This window comes from Hydra vulgaris, chromosome 02, assembly GCF_038396675.1.
Source record: "Hydra vulgaris chromosome 02, alternate assembly HydraT2T_AEP".
Taxonomy (NCBI): domain Eukaryota; kingdom Metazoa; phylum Cnidaria; class Hydrozoa; order Anthoathecata; family Hydridae; genus Hydra; species Hydra vulgaris.
In genome coordinates this window covers 66,872,501-66,892,796 of record NC_088921.1, presented here as the reverse complement: position 1 = coordinate 66,892,796, position 20,296 = coordinate 66,872,501, and the positions used below count along the sequence as shown (strand labels likewise).

The 20,296-nt window shown below is 26.9% G+C and overlaps 1 protein-coding gene across 1 annotated transcript in view; it reads left to right on the top strand.

Annotated features, from left to right (window-relative positions):
- The window catches only part of LOC100201509 (uncharacterized), a 93,702-nt gene that overhangs the window by 55,134 nt on the left and 18,272 nt on the right, over positions 1-20,296 (top strand). The window contains 9 exon segments of the mRNA XM_065791749.1: positions 441-479; positions 6,341-6,430; positions 8,924-9,037; positions 11,112-11,303; positions 14,111-14,257; positions 14,358-14,477; positions 15,597-15,676; positions 17,151-17,286; positions 18,486-18,614. Coding sequence (XP_065647821.1) covers positions 441-479; positions 6,341-6,430; positions 8,924-9,037; positions 11,112-11,303; positions 14,111-14,257; positions 14,358-14,477; positions 15,597-15,676; positions 17,151-17,286; positions 18,486-18,614 — 1,047 coding nt within the window.

Sequence of the window (20,296 nt, the reverse complement as noted above, 5' to 3'; positions counted from 1 at the left end):
TCAAAATAAAAGTTAGTTCATATTTGAAAAAAACAATAAAAATGATTTTTTAAATAAGAACTTAGATTTTATTTGTAACTGTTGTTATAGTGAGAAAAAAACAAACTGTTTGTATGATTTTTAACGCGTTAATAAAATAAGTTTAATTACAATGCGGTACTTGAAAAGACGCGAGTGACGCAATATAACTTCTAACGATGCAAAATATATTTGATGAGTTGAGTTACTTAGAAATAAGTTACGCGTTTTGGCTACGCAGCGAAATCTCGTAACAAGGCCTGACATGTAAAAAACCTGTCTTAAAGTAGCTTCTAAAGATGAAGCAAGATTTTTAAAAATAGACCAAAGTTGCGTAAAGTTTTTTTTTTACAACAATATTTAAAGTTCATTAAAGAGTCATTCATAGTTTCTTTTTACATTTTTTGATTTTGAATTAACAGGAAGAAGATATTATTGAGTCAGCAACATTTAGGTCAAAGGTATTTTTTATCAATAAAAGTTTTTATTTTTTATTGTTTAAAAATAGTGTAAAAATATTGCTAGAAATGCAGAGGTACAGGGTTTTAATTAATTCAATGTTAAAAAAGTAATTGAATATATTAAATGAGTATTTGAATAAATTTAAAAAAATTTATTGAAGAAATTATTATTGTAGAAGTAATGAAAAATGAAAAAACTTTTTCTTTACTGACAAATTGCCAAACTTTCTGTAATACAAAGTAAGAAAAATGTTTATACATTATACTAGTTCCTAATATAATGTTTTTATGATGACAAATGTTTTCTGGAAGAATAGAAATTTTATTGCTAAAGTATTGAATTTTTTACAAAGTTACCACACAAGTTTTGATGTTGTTCTACAAACTAGAAAATCTTTTGTCATTCATTATTGTCATCATGTATCAGAATTTTTGCATAGTTTGTGATCATTGTAATTCTTTTCTCTGCTGTATCAAAAACATTGGCTTTCTAAAAGCACTTTTTTTCCCATTGATCTGGTGGTTGTGAGAACTTTGAAATTGGGGTTGAAATTTTACTGGGACCAGAATGGGTTTGATAAAAATAGCTGTAACAGGGTTTGTGACTGGGGTTGCATAAACATTGATACATCCTAAAGTATATATTTTTTTTATTTGAAATTTATTTTATATTATATATATATATATATATATATATATATATATATATATATATATATATATATATATATATATATATATATATATATATATATATATATATATATATATATATATAAATGTATATTTATATATAAACATCATCATGATCAACATAATTATCATGATCATCAACATAATCATCATCATCATCATCAAGATTTAGCCTAAACTTTTTATGCTGTTTCTTTAATATAAACAGTCTTATATTAGAGAAACAGCAATAAATTAAATCTTAAGCATCTTCTTTCCTTAACTAAATCTCATTTATACCATATGTAATGCACTCTCTTTAAGTTTCTTGCTTCAATCTCTACCATTTTCTTCTGAAGCTGTTTCCATTTCTTCATGCTGATGTCCAAACCACTTTAATCTTCTTTGACAAATGTTGTTCTATGCAACATTTTTTCTAATCTCTGTTTAAGATTATGGCTCTTTTTCTTAATCTTTTCCTGGATCCAAGCAGGTATGGAAACTTTTGTTCTTTCTTATTGGTTTTATGTCTCATTCTACTCCACGTTTTTCACCTTCTTATGCAGTTGTTACATTACCGTAATCATTTTGTTTAATTTTTTATACAAGAACATCTCTTGAGAACAAATATATTTTTATTATTGAAAGAAGTGAATGTAAAATGTAAATGTATCCTGTCTAATATTAGGCTCCGTTAATTAGTTATTATCAGTTTAATAAATCTTGTATCTTATCTCAGATGTTAGGTTCTGGAAACTTTTGGAAATCTTTAACAGCGTCATTACCTAAAATAAGTCTAACATTCCATCTCTAATTCATGGTTCTGATCTTATAACCTCTCCCTAGAATAAGAGTTGTTTGCAAAAAACTTTAACTTCAACTCTAATTTAAACTCTTGAATTTAATAGCCATACCAGTTAAAAAAACAACCCATTGTTAGACATTCAAATCACTCCGGCTTTTGATGCTTAAGTAAATTCTAAATAAAACTCTCCTACGGCTTATGGTACAGACAACATTTCCATCATAGTTTTACAAATGTGTTCTCCAGAGCTGATTTCAATTATTGCTAAACTTTAATTAGTGTTAAATGGTTTTACATTTTAAAAACTCTAGAAAACACTCTGTTCTTTTTTTTTTTCTTTTTTTCTTTTCTAAACATCTTCACTTCCAACAAGGCAACCACTACTAGAGTTGGAAGTTACTGGAAGAGGAAAGATGAAGTTTAAAAAGCAAGATAAAGATTAACAAATGACTTAAAAGATTGGAATTTATATAAATCAGGAAAACAAGTGGAAGAAGTGAATTTTAAATAACTGATGTTTGTGGAAAAAAACTAGGCAAATAGGAATTTTTGGAGCATTTAAGAACAGTCACAGTAAAAGGATAAGACTTAACTGAATGACGAGTAAAACAAAAATTAATTTTAGTTGATGGCACAAAAGATGCTAGACCTTTAGAACAGTGACCATTATAGAAGCAACACTACAGCAATGTGACAATGATTAAAGGTTGACTGCAAGAGCAGGTCCAACTATGTTTACAATGTGTTTTTGCACCTTGTCTAAAAGAAAAAGGGCATCATTAGAAGGTCCGCCCCAGATATGGTAATAGTATTCCATACAAGGACAAATTAGAGATTTATAGACATAAAGAATAGAATCCAGTGTAAGAAAGTGGCAAGCATGATAAATAGATGCAACCTTAGCAGATGCTAATTTTGGAATGGAATCAATGAATGGTTTCCAAGAAAGATTGGAAGTAAGAGTTAATCCTAGAAGATAAAAGTTAAATGACTCATTGAGTACATTACTATTTATAAAATTAGGAAGATCTAGATTATTGCAATAACGATTAGCTGAAAAAAGTTGAGTTTTATTTAAGTTAAAGTTCACCAGCCGACAAGAGCCTCACGACAAATATAAATGGTAGTGTTAGCGAACAATGCCACCTTAGATGTAAGTCTAGGGGATTGTTAATGTAAATTAAAAAGAGTATAGGACCAAGGATTGAACTTTGATGAACCCATAAAGTTACAGGAAATTAAGAAAAGTGCTGTCCATCGAGGACAACTTTTATACTACGATCGGTAAAGAAGGATTCAATAATCCTAAAGATGTTACCTAATACACTATAAGAAGAAAGCTTATAAAGGCTTTAGAAATGTCAAGAGTGATAGCCTTAACCTTTTCATATCTATCTAATGCATGATAAAAGACCTATCAGTTATTACCATTAACAAATCAGCAGTAGAACAAGAAGATTGAAATCCATATTGATTGATTGAAAGTAAGTTAAAACAAGAAGATTGAAATCCATATTGATTGATTGAAAGTAAGTTATTAGATTCAAGATTCAAGATTAAGTATTTGTTAACTAAAGACTCAAAAAATTTTGCCTAGGATAGGAAGAAGACTAATGGGACAGTTGTTAGACAAGTCAGATTGCTCTCTAGAATTTTTGAAAATAGGGATAATAAATGATTCAGATTGTCTGGAAAGCAATATGGAAAGTTGACTATTTGTGTTAGAGATTGAAAAAGGCAAAAGTTAAGTGTCTTAACATCTGCAGAGACACTGACACTAGAACCAAGCCATTCAGTGTGATGAGTATTAAAGTCACCAACAACAATTATATTGGCTGAAGGATAAAGAGAAAAGGGTTTGTTAATTTGATCAGAAATAATATTGAAAAGAATGCAGTCGATGAAGGAGAGCAATGTAGAACAAAGAGAAAAGCGATAGGTTGAAGTGGTGCTAAAATGAAAGTACATAAAAGAATAATCTGTCGATTGTCCTAGTTTCACGACAAATGGGTGAATTCCTACGAATGTAGGAATTCACCCATAATTCATGTTTCTATTTTTACTTTACACAAATTAAATGAAGATCAACATACACCAATATTGTGTATGACCATCAACACTATAATTACAAGATGCGACAGCTGAACTCAAATTTGTCGCACAAAAAGTAAGTATGTCTGGTAAACTTTGCAAGAGATAAGACTCAACAGAAGCAAAGTTACTTTGAAGATCTCAAATATTAGTAAATAATAGAATTAGAGAACTTGGTGGTAACTATGGTTTTTTGTGTTTTATAGTTTTTGATACTTTTGTCATTTTTTAAAATGGTTAAAGAACTTGACTCAAAACACAGATAGTACTCATACACTATTTATTAGTCCAAGCAATTGCCTCATTACTATTAATAAACCCAAAGCCGTTACAAAGAGCTTCAAATGTGGCCTCGACAATACACACCTAAAGTCTGTACAGTGACGAACCATGCGCAATATGGCATTGTTAGTACTTTTAGTACTAACAATGCACTAGTTTAGGTACTAGCACTAGTAGTATATTTTACAAATGTTGATGGAATCAGCCTCTCTGAGAGCTGCCACAGAGTTTAGAAAATCTGACTACCTGCCAGACTCAGAACCATTAAACTGAGTTTCAAAGATGTATTCTCATTAGGAAATAATAGAATGTCTAGTATTAATAGTAGTCATAAAAACAGAGAAAAACAGAGAGCAAAGCCCATGCAATGAGTCAAGAAGATCCAGCATTCAACATCCTAAACTGGAAACAATGTATTATAAATACATCTACGCCAAACTTATAGATTTAGAAAGGGTGTGAAGCTAGTCAACAGATATAATCTGTTTACCCCTTAATTTTTTGTCTAAGATGCCTTCTACAAGGCAGTTGCTGGATAAATTTAACATCTGCTCAAGATTATTATTTTTATCGAGAAACCATCTCTAGCCTTTTCAACCAAGAGCCCCAAAGCAGGGAATGTGTTAAGTCAGATTTGGCATCTCCTAGCCTTTGCCTAAAAAAGTGTATCCAACAAGGAAGCAGGATATAAATCAGGTTGAACTGGGTTACATGTTACCAGTAGCAGGATAACCTGACTTGACCCTGAATGTTATTCAGGGTTATATGTTTATTATATCTCAATTTTATATAGCAGGATAACCTAACCTGACCTACTTTAACTAACCTCTTCAACTAACCTCTTTAACTATCCTACGATTAGTTTTCTCTCTATAATTAGTTTCTTTTTTTAAAGGTTTTGAGATTATTTAATCATTTCTTTCTAACTTTCTAATTACAGCATTTAAGTCATTTTTGAAGGCCTACACTATTTTTCATTTTCAGTAGCTTTAGAGGTACCTCAATGTTCTATCTTTACTCCTGCATTGTTTTTTTATCTAAAATAGCAGACTTACATCTAAAGCTCTATTTACTCAACTATATACTTTTTGCGTTAACAAAAATTTTCACTTTTTGATTGCTTAAAACAAGCAGCCAATCTTTATACTGTCTGTCTTTTGTAACAACTGGGGGGTTGCAATGGCTTGTGGATTTTAAACTTAGCATCTGCTAAGGTTGTATCTCTTTGTTGTGCCCGTCATTTTCTTATTCCGGATTCTATCTTTTCTATAAATCTCAATCTTCGAATGAAGCTCTTTCTCTTTTAGACAAGGTGCAAAAATGCATTGTAAACATTTTTTGACCTGCTATTGCAGCCAACTTTCAATCATCGTAATATTGCTCTAAAGAGCTAGCTTGTTTGGTGCCATCTACTAAAATTCATTCTCGTGTTACTCGTCATCCAATTACATCTTATCTTTTAACTGTGTTCCTAAGTGCTCTGCATATTTTTATTCCTAAAGTTTTTTTTCCTCAAACATCGGTTCTCTGGAATCCAGTCCTATCGTCTTGTATTCCTGATTCATATAATTTGCAATATTTTAAGTTGTCTGTTAATTGCTATTTTGGTTTATAAGTTTCATCTTTACTCTTCCAGTAACTTCCAACTCCAATAGTGGTTGCTTGCATCCTTGTTAGAAGTGAAGATGTTTAAAAAATTATGAGAGCCAAAAATGGCATGGCATATGTTTAAGAGTGTTTCCAGATTGACATGATGGCAAACTTTAGCCAGCAAAGCAGTCAATCAAATTTTTATTAAGTTCAACAATCCACTGTGTTCAGTGTCTACTGCGTTCTAAGCAAAATACTTAAAATTGGATTACTTAAGAAATTTCTTATTTTGTAATTGATTTTAGATTAATTGATTGGCTAAAAAAGCCTGAAATATTATATATTGCCCTTAAATTTTTATATTGGTTTTATTTTTCCTGCTTCTAGCATAATTAACTTTTTTTATTATTTGTTTATGCAGGGAAGAGTTCCAGTACTTACATGGTTTAATAATCAGCGTAAAACATTTATGATGAGGTGTTCTCAACCCAAATTTGGTGCTATGGGAAAGGTTTTCTTATAATTATTCATATATATAGAAAGGTTTTATATATTGTTAAAAATAAATAAATTTTATTGTATACATTTGTATATAAAAATTTTTCGGATAAATAATTTTTATTTATAAAGATGATTATTAATTTTTACTTATATAATGATGTTCCTTTGCCATTATTACTACTTTTTGTTGCCATTAAAATTTTAAATTTATAAAATTAATTGCAAGAGTTTTTAATTAAAAGGCCATTTTCCATATTTTTTTGTTTTTTAATTTTATTTTGGCTATTCGGTCTTGTGTTTTTGTTTTTTGATTTAAAGTAATCTATGCGTTCAATAGAAAATTTTTGTCCAAATAATAATTCCACAACCATTTGCGTGTCTAAGAAACTCTATTCTTTCTGTGCAATGTGTGTCCAAATATCTCATAATGCCTTATAATGATTTTTTAGAACACAAACCTTATGCTATTTGCGATTGTAATATAAGAATATAAATTAGACAAAATAACACAAAATTAAGTATGAAAAAAATCATCAGTTTCTTCTTGGTTGACTCTCCAGTTCAGAAAAAAATCAAGTTAACATCCCATATCTGTGAAACGTCAATACGTGTTTTACTTTCTGGGACCAGTTTAATATCTGGCTCTGTATATTCAACTAGTTGGTATAATGATGTAGCAACATGCTTACAAGAGCCCCCTACATCAGCTTTTCAATTGCATTAAGCATAGAGTACTTCACCAATACACTGCCACAAGTGTGTAAAAACTTTGCGTTGTTTACGTTTTACAGATGCTGCATTTTACACTTTGTAATAAACAAATTTATGGATGCTTTTCTATTTTTACAAAATTTTCTTTAAATAAGTGATAGCCAAGAGATTGATGCCTTTAGGCTCTCCTTTTACTACTATCTCTATATATAGTCCCCTTAACAAGATAATAATTGACAAAATTGTGAGTTATGTTCGGCTAAAATAAATGTCTCTTGTTCAAGTTGAAATACTATTGTATATAGATTCCTCTTCATTGAAAGCAACAAGTTCATTGTGTTTAAGTTCACGAAAAACAGATTTAGATACCAGACAACAACTCGGAGAACAACTAGCATCTGTTTTATTTTCTAAATTATTATTAAAAGAACTCATCACTGTAGTAATTCGGATTGTTTAGATTTAATTGAATGCAACTACCACAATGCATTGTGCATTTGACAATTTTTGGGAAAGGTTTATTGCTTCATTTTTGATATATAAAAAAGGTATTTGTATATTTATATATATATAAATATATATATATATATATATATATATATATATATATATATATATATATATATATATAATATATATATATATATCGACCTTATTTTTCCTAATTCTGAGGCTGTATATTATAGTCTTGAAGATTTTCTATTAAGTACATTCATTATATATGTATAAATATATATATATATATATTAATATATATATATATATATATATATATATATATATATATATATATTTATATATATATATATATACAAATATATATATATATATATATATATATATATATATATATATATATATATATATATATATATATATATATATATATATATATATATATATATATATATATATATATATATATATATATATATATAGTTTTCTTTCTAATAATTCAATAAGAAGAAAAATTTTTACATCTAAAGTTAAAGTTTGTTTTCGTGTTCTAAAGATGATTTTTTTTCAGTTACATATTTTTGATGACTTTTTAACTGACATAATAATGTGTTAACATTTTGCAAGTCTCTGTGTTAAAATTTGTTTTAAGTTTTCTATTATTATTTAGAACAAAATAAAATTAGTCAAGCAATAAACTGTTTTAAAATCAAAATGCTCGTTTATATTTAATTATTTTATGAACTTTTTCTACACATTTCAAAAAAAGTAATAGAAATCAATTTGTAAATAAAATATGGCTGTGGTGTTACATTTTATTGGTTATTTAATGATATTATAAATATTGTAAATATAATTTAAATGATATAATTTTTGTAAGCAATATTTATAAAACTTTTATGATTAACAATTAATAATAAAAATAAAATGTTCAAGTCATTAGTTCAAATTTACTTTAAAAAAAAACAAATGAATTTTAATCTTATAAAATCGTATTTTCTCTTTTACTTTAAACTATTTATTTAAAAGTTAACTTTTTTCAGTTAAAACTCAAAAAGAAGAAATTAATTTGATTTTTTTAAACTTGCTTTGTTGCTCTCTCACTTAGTATTTTTTTTTCAGCATTTTTTTTTACTAATATCCAATTGTACACCATTAATATATATATATATATATATATATATATATATATATATATATATATATATATATATATATATATATATATATATATATACAAACAAAAATCTATATATACTTTTATTTTAAGCTTTATAGTTTATTTATAATAATGTATAAGTGTAATTTTTGATTGAAAAACAATTATTTATTTTAGTTTAATGTTGCTGATGAAAATATTGTCCAAGCTGCAAAAAATGCAAGTCCTGTAAAGCGCTTGGTAATTTTTGATGCGCGATCAATGCTTGCAGCTGGTGGAAACAGACTAAAGGTATGGACATTTCATATTTTTTTAATGATAATCAGATAATCAGAAAAAAACTGAAGGAGGGGGGGGGGGGAAACAGCAACAAAGAGAAACTAAAGGTTTTTTTATCAAAATGTATATATTTTAAAATGTTTAAAATTTGAAAATTTATTTCATAAATAAATAACAAGATAATGTTTTTATCATTTTTGTGTTGTAATCTTAATTTTACGTTATACTTTTGATAGTCACCCTGCTAATGTTAACATTTAATCCAGTGCAACTTGTTTCATGTCCTGCTGCCTGTAAGAATCACCTTTTAAGTAAAAGCTAGAAGAGTTATACTTCCTGCCATCAATACTATCTAATATCTGTCATGTCTATAGAGCTATCAATTTTTATCTGTTATATATGTATGATATGGGTTCAAATCCTGTCACCACCAACTCAGCGCTTGAGTAGTACTGTTCGCAAAAATGTTGGTCAATAACAGATTTACTTTGGATTAGTCTTAATGACTATTTGTGGCTGTTCCTATGCTAAGCCAACAATATCTTCGGATATAACATTGTGTAGAAAAAAATAGCATGAAATTCCAATGAATAAAAAAATATATATATATATAGCTGAAGGTTACTGCATTAGCTCATATTTTACTTTGTATTTTAATATATATGTATGTTTGTGTTTTGTCTGAATCTCTGGCACAGTGTTCACTCACTCATAACTCTCTTCGTTTTCCTGTTCACACAGTAAAACAAATAAATTTGGTTGAGTAATAAAGTTGGTATATTTCATGTATGTATGTATGCATGTATGTATGTGTTTCATGTTTAATCATTTGCTATATGCAAAATAATTTGCTGCGGTACAAAACACTTTAATATGGAATGCTGCCTTTGATGGCTATATATTTTTGCTTATTCTTTTCCTCTTTTTTTTTCTGATTTTTCTTTTTCTAAAAATATGAGGAGTTCCAGGTGTTTTCTAGATAAATTTTGTATAAGATTGCTTATGCAAGCTTTTGTGTCACTTGTAATTTCTTTACCACACAACTCATTATTTTTACTTATTTTGGGTACAAGTCATTTGAAGGTACTACTTTAAATCCATACAAAATTTTATTTGCACAATAAAAATATCTGTAGATTGTATCTGATGCAGTAGCCATTACTGGTCAAGATTATTGCAAGCAAATAAATAGCAAATATAAAGAAAAAATGTAGTTGTTGCAGTTTATTGTGAACGTTATTTATTTATATACACTTTTCACAAACTTAATTCAAGTAACTTAAGTCAAAACCATGAAAACATAGTTAGGAAAATTGTTATCATGGCTAGTTATAAAGTGATCATGTTGTTAAAACAAATTTTTGTAATATGTTTCCTGTTATTTTTTCTAATGTTGAATTAAATCGAAAAATTTAGGAAAATGCACTAAAATTAAAAGTAAGTCCTAAAATTAAAAGTAAGTTTGAATTTATAGCACAAAATTAAAGACAAGTTGATTTTATTAACTTGTTTGCCCAGTTAATCGACACAAAGCTATTAAATTTAACTAACAAGTTAAACAATTTGTTAGTTAAATTTAATAGCTTTGCATATCATTAGGAATTATTAAAATAAGAATTCATTATTTTTTAAATTAGCAAAATTGCTAATTTGAAATGAGCCTTTTGTTACCAGAGTATACCGAAAATCTAATGCCCTAAGACATAATTAGTCATAATAATATATTCCATGACTAACATGTTTGCTAGTCATGAAATATATTCGTTTTATGTTAGTTTGTTGACTAACATATAACTAGTTCCTATTACTATAAAACTATAAACTTCATTTTGATGCTGTTAAATTAGCATCTAATTTCTAACACATTTATATAATTTTTTGTTTGTTGATAATATTAGGAATCTGTTATATGCTCAAGGGTCTCGAGGGACCCCTAAAAATATTTTTTATTCAAAAATATTTTAATGCACTACTTTCTTTGCCCTCTCTTGATACAGTCTCATAGTTGCTCTTGTTTTAGTCAATAAATATTTTTAGAAAACTTTAACTTTTAACCTCTAATTTCTATAAAATTGTATTTTACAAGGGTAAAGGTACTGAAGATATAGTGAATCGCTATCATGGTTTGAAACTTTTGTTTCTTGATATTGCCAACATACATGCAATGAGAGAGAGTATTGATAAACTTCAAGTAGTATGTGAGTCAGCTCAAGACAGTAAATGGATGTCGCAACTTGAATCTACGCAGTGGATGTTACATATAAGATCTGTACTCAAGGTATTTTTTTTTTAAGTTTAAATTGAATAACTGTTAGGGTTTTTGATAGTTTGTTATTTAGGATGCCAAGCAGTATCCTTAATTGAAAGAAAGCTTTAACTTATCACAATTGCACTTAAAAGAAACATTAACTTATCACAATTGCACTTAAAAAAAACATTAACTTATCACAATTGCACTTAAAATAAACATTAACTTATCACAGTTGCACTTAAAAGAAACATTAACTTATCACAATTGCACTTAAAAGAAACATTAACTTATCACAGTTGCACTTAAAAGAAACATTAATTTATCACAATTGCACTTAAAAGAAACATTAACTTATCACAATTGCACTTAAACTTTTTGCTTTGCTTCAGCTATTGCTTTATTTCTCAGTTTCAAATTTTTTAAAGTCAAAACTAAATTTGACTTGAGCATGAAGTTTTTTCTTGAGTAAAATTGACTTAAAAAAATCGTTTATGATTTTAGTACCAAGAAATATAAAGGTAAAAAAGTTATTTATTATATACTCATTTTTATTGACTTTATTCTAAGTATTTTTCTGTAACAACTACTATTTCTAGCTTTATGTTTAAGATAAAATTTGAAATAAAACTTTATTACTTATTATCAGCTTTTACATTTATTTTTCTCAGAGAGTTTATCAACAACCATAAAATATTAGGTCCCTGTTAGTGCTTTTTTGAGGCAACATCAGGAGTTCTTTGTTACAACTTTGAGTTGATTAGCAGGACTAAAGCAACTACATGGCTTATTACTAAGAATGATTGATTAAAGCAACTACATGACTTATTACTAAGAATGATCGATTAAAGCAGCTACATGGCTTATTATTAGGAATGATTTGCATGTCTTAGTATGATGAGTCAAGTTCTATAGTAATTTAAAAGATAGTTACAGTATTTAGTAATATCAAACATAAAAAACCATCGTTACCATTTGGTGTTTTTTTTTTTGTTTTTTTCCCTGTTAAACTTTTCATCTGTTAAACTTTTGCTCTTGTAAAACTTACCTACTTGCCCTTTGAGTTTAAATTTGTTTGCTTCATTGTATCTCATTGTTGGTGACTATTATGTTTTGATATGGAAAGTTCTAAATATTCATTTCAAAATAATGATTGATCTGAGTATATACTTATATATCAATGCATCTAACTGTTGTGAATTCAGGTTTGAATTCTCTTTATTTACTATTTCTTATGTGCTTATTTTTATTACCTCCCCTAAAGATATAGTAGAACTATTTGCAAGTAACATAAGTTCATCTCTTGAATCTTACGATCACATTCTTTCTGTCATCTCAGAGAAACAGTTTAATCCATAGTTAAACATTCAACTCAATTGCTTAAGTTACTTCTCACTTATACTCTTTTACAACTTGTGGTCTGAACAACACCTGTCACAGTTTAAAACAAGTGTTCTGATCCCATTAAATATTTCCCATTTAGACTTCTACTATTATTAGCACAGTTTTTGATTTCTTAATTAACACACTTCTAATATCTTGAGTCTGACAACTTATTCACTTTAAACCAATACTGATTTTGGTTCTCTTGTTGCTGGTTTTTAAACCATAATAATAAATGGATTTTATTGTTTCTGTACCAGAGTACCTTTCAGATAAATATAACAACATGTTTATGTGACATGAATATGGCCTACAAGTGCACTTTAGTTGCATACATGTATGTCACATGACTACAGAAAGTATTTAGCTTTTCAAGAACCCCTACTTGGTTTTTTCAAACTACAGCATTGCCTTAAAAGTGTGGTTTTTCATAACATCAAATATTGCAATGACTAGAAAAAAAGTCCATTTGAATCTCTACAGTGAACAGGCTGCTGAATATGTTCATCAACTTTTCAGTACACTTTTGAAAAAATTTAAACAAGGTCTCCTAGAGTATGCTCAAAGGGTTTAAAACCGTTTGTTGACTATAACAGCAAACACTTGTTGAGAATTCCAGCTATTTTTTGCGAGAATTTATTTAGTAGAACCTAATGAAAAAAAGTTAAATTAATATGAATTCTGAGTGCTATAAAAATGATAGATTTCGGATGCTGTCATTTCATTTTTATGTGCAATATTTAGCAAAGCATAAATTTGAGTGTATATTTTTGGCAAAATAGTTACAATTTAATTTTCATTTTGACAACTGAAATGTTCACCCTGCTTTCTTAAGTCAAACCTATTTTTAACCTGCCCAAAAATTAGTATTTGTCTAGATTAATTTTTTTAACAAAAAATGATAATAAATAACTATTGTTATAATATTTTCTTAATTAACGTTTAAATTGATTTTAAAAGTGTTTTTACTTGACAAAATCATTGAAAAGCGTAATAAATGGATGAAATGAATTTCTGTTAACCAATCACATTGTTTAGAAATATTGTTTCAAAGTAACTTATAGTATACAAAACATACTATGTGACTTGATAAATAAAACTATTAAATCAAAAATAATCTTTACTAACTTCTAATAAAACACTTTTTTGAAAGTAAACAAAAAGAACTAAAAAATTAGCGTAGGCTTTTTTCAAATATGAATCACATTTTTTCACACCATTTTTAACATCCGTAATTTCTACTTAATTTTATCTGCATGTTGATAAGTTTGCTCTAATAATGTTTTGTCTCCTTTAATTATATAACATTTATAATAATTGAGTGAATGAACTTTTCATTAAAATTTAATTTTTAATGATTGAAGAGGTGGGAAGGGGGTGTATACTTGTTTTATTGATAAATGCCATTAAAAAATATTTTTACCCACTTTAACTTACAAATACAAATTATTTAGGGTGCTACATTGATTGCTCATTATTTATCAGAAAAGAATGTTTCTGTTCTTTTGCATTGTTCAGATGGTTGGGACAGAACTCCTCAGTTATCTGCTTTAGCACAAGTCCTTTTGGATTCTTATTATCGAACATTTGATGGATTTAAAGTAAGTCTTTATTAATTTTTTTTTATTTTTTATTTTTTTAATGCAAAAAAAATTATTTTTGTTGTTGTTTTTGTTAGTAAATTTGTATTAAAATTAATAGGTACTTGTTATGAAAGATTGGATTTCTTTTGGCCATCGGTTCAGTGATCGCCTTGGGGATCCTTTAGCACCAACTCAGAGATCACCAATATTTTTGCAATTTCTTGATTGTGTTTGTCAGGTGCGTATTAATATAATAATATTCAATACAGTGTTATATTTAAAATATGTTATGTTTGAAAATATAAAATAATTAAACTGAAACAAGCTTACTATAACCACTTTGAATAAATTAGTTTTTATATTATTTTATACATTTTATATTGAGAATCATTTTAGAAAACTTTACTTCAATGTTTTTTTTTTGCTTTTTCGAGACAAATTTTTTACAATTTTCTATCGTTAAAGTTACTTCTTTTGTTTGCTTACTTTAACAATTAAACAATTTACTCAGTGATAAAACTTTTAGACAATAAAAAATTTGCATTAAAAAGCATACATTATTTTTTAGTTTTTTTAACATCTATTGAGGACCAACTTATTAAACCACACATATCACTAACTCATAAATTTGATTGAAAACTTTTTTTTTCGCAAATACAAGATTAAATCAGAAAAGTAAAAACTTTATGGATCAAAAATAGATAAGCAAATTAGAAATCTCTTCTTATTTCTGAATCAGAAATCTGAAAAGTAAAATCTTTATGGATCACAAACACAAATCAGAAGTCTGAAAATGTTGATCATTTTATTAGTTAATAACTATTTTTTCATACAGTTGAACTCATGTAATTGGAAACTTGAAGGGGTCTTCAATTATGTTTGAAATACAATAGTTTTCAAACTAAAGAAGTTTAATTTTAAATATTAAACCCTAAAAAAGCCTTAAAACTTGTTCAATTTAAATGATCTTTTAAATTGTAAATAGTTTGAATTGCAAGAGTTTAACTCTAGGTAGCTTTGCTCCAAAATAAATAGTTTGTCTCATTGTCTACAGTTCTACAAGAGCAAGAGAAGTATTAAAAACACAGTTAACAGTTTGTCTCATTGTCTACAGTTTTACAAGAGAGAAGGTATTAAAAACACAATGTTTGAAATCTTTACAACTATAGGTCTCTTGTATTTAACTTTTTTTCATTTAACATTTTTCTTGTAACCACTTTGGATGCAAAACATTAGAAATTTAAGAATTTAAAAAAAAAATTAAAATAATACAGTTTTAATATATTCTTTGTAATATTTAATTTGCAATATGTTATAAGTTAAGTAGTTTCCAACTTTTGAATGGTTTCTTGTTTAGGTTGTATGTCAGTTCCCTGAAGCATTTCAGTTTACCATGAAGTATTTAGTTCGAATTGCAGAGCATATTAATTCAGGATGGTATTTAATAAATGTTTTTACCTTCTAATTTTAAAAATATAAATTTATTTTATTATTATGTATTAGTGAATCAAAGAAAATAAAGAATTATAACATATATAAGAATTCAAGATTTTTTCATTTTCATAAAAAATTTTTCTAAAGTTTTTTTAAGTTTTTCATTATACAAATAATTCATTGTTATGTTGATTTTTTCAAGAAAAAAAAAATTAAGCTTATAAGTGAGCTCATCACATGTAAAGTTTCATATAAAAACTAAAGCTCATTGTAAAATTTAAAGGGTTGTTTAAATAATAAAACTTTTTTACAAAAAGTGAAAATTAACTAAATATTTTACTTAAAAAGAAAAGTAGTTCTCGCATCATTAGATATGTATTTATACTTATAAAATTAATTCTTATATCATAATGTATTTATAATATAGATTAGTTTCTAATGAACTTAGTTATGCTTTTTATGTAATTCAACATTATTTCTTATTATTTTTGTTCACTTAATTTAATAATTTTAATTATTGAAAATGATGTATTTATGTATGTATATATTTATGTAGGCATATATTTATGAATTGTATGTATTTATAATAATGCTTATATTATTAAATATGTTTTATAAGAAATAATTCTTACATCATTAGATGTGACAATATAAAGAATAGTTTTTGTTTTATTTATGAAATTTATAATGTATTTTTTCAATGAAAATTATAATTTTTTTTTGTTTTCGTTAATTTTGTTAAGTTTTTTTACTAGTTTTGACAAAAATTAGTAGAAAAATTTTTTTTTGTCAAAAAGTTAAACTTTTTTTCATTTTACTTTTTAATCCCTTAAACAACAAACATTTTGGTACAGCTCCAGTATTTATTTTTAACATTTACAAGTATTTGATGAAATAAACAAGTGATTAACTTAAAAAAAATAAACCCTGAATTGCATAAAAGCATAGCTAAACTCATTACAAACTAAATTGATTACAAACTAAATAGACCTCAATACTATTTAAAATCAATATCTTAAAAAGTGTCATATTTCTCAAAGCAAAGCACATTGCTTAATTTAATGACACATTTTGCACAAACTTAATTCAATTCTTTTATGTAATTTGTTTGGTTTATTATGAAACACTAAACATTTTTTCGTAACATCTTTGTGTGTAGCAGCCAGTATCATACTTGGGTAATGGCTAGACTCTGTAAGTAAAAAAGGCTTCCTTTTGAGTGTTAAGTGTCAACCACATTGCTCAAAAGAAGACTTTACTTGTATTTTTATATTTAGAAGCAATTCGTTCAGTTGAAAATAACGAGCATCAACTTTTTGTTGTGCAATAAGTGACATGATATGTGACTTAATAAAGATTTTATGATGAGTCATGAGTTGCAAACAAGTTGAAAAAATAATATTAAAAAAATTATAAGCAACATTTAAAATACTTCAATGTTTCTTAGCATTTTTTACTGTTTTACAAAATTTTATAGGTTTGGTGATTTTCTCTGTAATTCAATTCGTGAGCGTGAGCATGAAAACATTATGAGAACAACTGTATCAATTTGGGCACACTTGGATGCAGCGAAAGAGGAGTTTACAAATAAATTATATCAAAAAAGTGAAGAAGTAAATGTTAAAATATTTAAAAAGTAATATTTAGGGGAGAGGTGTACTAAGTGAAACACAATACATTTATTTATACAAATAATATTCAAATTTTAAATATGGCAGATATATTACTTTACAAAATTCTAAGTAACTATCTTTGCTGTAAAAAGCTGTAAAACATTAAACAAGTAGAAAGTAATTTGAAAATGCAATAAGCATGATCTGCATTAAATTGTTTAGTTAGCTATTCAGTACAGTTGATTGACTAACTGGACTGGCCTTGTACTGAATTGACCAGCATTAAATTTATTTTATGTAATGAACAAACAGTTAAGTTATGCACAGCAATAACGTTTTTTAAATAATAAATAAAGGTGTTAAAATAAATTACAATAGTGAATCATAGTATTTTTGTCCTTAAGAATTCTAAAAAAATAAAAAAGTCATGAAAATCTAATGTTGAACATTGTTTTTTGATTTAAACCTATTCATCATAAATGTGATTGGGTCTGTATTAAAACCAGTTAATACACTCTTATATCCAGTGCTTGCAGTTTGTGTAATGTATGGGATGGGGTTGTGACATGAGACAATATTCTTTGATATTAAATGACATTTGACCTGCATTTGCCAAGTCAATGAAGTGATGTGACATGTTTCTTGTAATTATAATAATGTTTCTTGTGATTAGTGATTAGTAATCTTGTATTAGTAAACAATATTTTTTACACATTAATTACTACATTACACATTAATACACTTGTAACATAACTAACCTTAAACTCTGATCAAAGTGCATTTCATACCCGTAGAATTCCAGGAATCTGTGCTCAAATATCTTTCATTCTATTATTATCCAAAGTATAAAATCAATAGTATTTATCAAAATCTATAATCTATTAAAAGTCAAAGTTAACTTCTTAAATTTATTCTCATTTATTTCAAACAAAGTTAATCCAGACAGGTTGTGTAAAGTTAATCCAAGCTAAAGAGATGTTGTATAAAGGTGAATTATTTGCCATGATTAAATTGCATTCTGGTTTCAAATGCATTTAAATACACATTTCTATTATTTTATTAGTTTTTTTATTGTTAAAAAGGTCCATTCCAGTGTAAGGTTTATTCAGTATAATCTCCCCTAAAAAATATATGTGTGTAAAATAAATTAAATTCCTATAAAACAAACTAAATACCTAAAACTAAATTTTTATTTTTAGGTTTTGTTTCCTGTCTGTAGCCTAAGACGGCTTCATTTTTGGCAAGAGTATTATCTTCGGTTTGATGATGTAGCTTTTTCCCTAGGTCTTAATACATGGGACGATATTGATGGTTCAAAAGATTTTGATGTAAGCAATTTGTTTTTTCATTTATAGTTATTATTATACAATAGATTTCTTTCATACATACAACCCACACTTTAAAATGTCAGTTAATGTACACTCAATTTTGTTAATTTCTAATTCATTATAATATCATTGATCATGTGTATATAAAATATCATTGAACATGTGTGTATATATATATATATATATATATATATATATAGATCTATAGTTTGTTGGGTTTGGGAAGAGCGGAAGGAAAAAAGTGATTCTTATGCCAACACATACGTCGCTTTTAATTACTTTTGACTTTCGTCCAACATTTTCGTGTTGGACGAAAGTCAAAACCATTAATTTAATTACAAATTAATTGTTATATAAAAAAACCACAAAAACGCAAATTTAATTGACCAGAATGTTTTTAAAACATTCTGAATGTTTTTAACAATAAAAACAATGTTTTTATTTTTATTTTTTTTAATAAAATGTTTTTATTTTTATTTTTTTTTAATAAAATGTTTTTATTTTTATTTTTTTTACTGTAAATCATGCGCGGAGTGTTGCTACATCGTTTATCTTATAGCCTGACTCGCAAGGGAGTGCTGCTACATCGACTGACAAATAGCCTGACTCGCAAGGGAGTGCTGCTACATCGACTGACAAATAACCTGACTCGCAAGGGAGTGCTGCTACATCGACTGAGGGTTTGGTTGGGGCAGGCAGTCTATCATTATTAAAAAAAAAAAATTCCGGTCTTGTATTTTAATTTTTACTTTTTGTCAACAAAATATGGAAAAAACTTTCGGACAACATCTAAGGGTTCTATATATATACATATATATATATATATATACATATATACATACATACATACATACATACATACATACATACATACATACATACATACATACACACATACATAAATACATACATACATACATACATACATACATACATACATACATACATACATACATACATACATACATACATACATACATACATACATACACACATATATAAATACATACATACATACATACATACATACATACATACATACATACATACATACATACATACATACATACATACATACACACACACATACATACACACATGCATACACATATATATATATATTAGGGTGGTCCAGAATTGCATAGTAAAAATTAAAAGTGTTTCTTACCACTCTCCACAAGGCTAACTTTGTTCTACTATATATAAGGAATAACAATGCAAAAAATTGGACCAATTTGAGAAATTTTAGGGGTCAATAGGATTTCAACATTTTGGACATGCACCTAATTTTACGGCATGTTCGTAGCAGAAATCACATGGGTGAGTGTTTATACATAATTTTTAGTTTTATTCTTCTGAACGGCCCTTCTGGGACACCATACAAAGTAATTGTTCTAGTTCTTTGTACAATTTGTAAACAGCAGACATCTTGCCATCAGCAAATAATTTTAAAAAATTAAAATTTTTTCAAGTATATAGTATTTTTGAATTTTTATTCTGACTATAGAAGAAAAACTTAAAAGATTAGTAATTTGTATCAGCTGCTTTATGCACATATTACATAATTACAATTAATTAGTTGCCATAATTAGTTAATTAATAATTTATTGTTTATTAAATGGATTAGTGTAATATTATCAATTTATCAGTCACATATTGGGGCCTTAAAACAATTGTTGTTG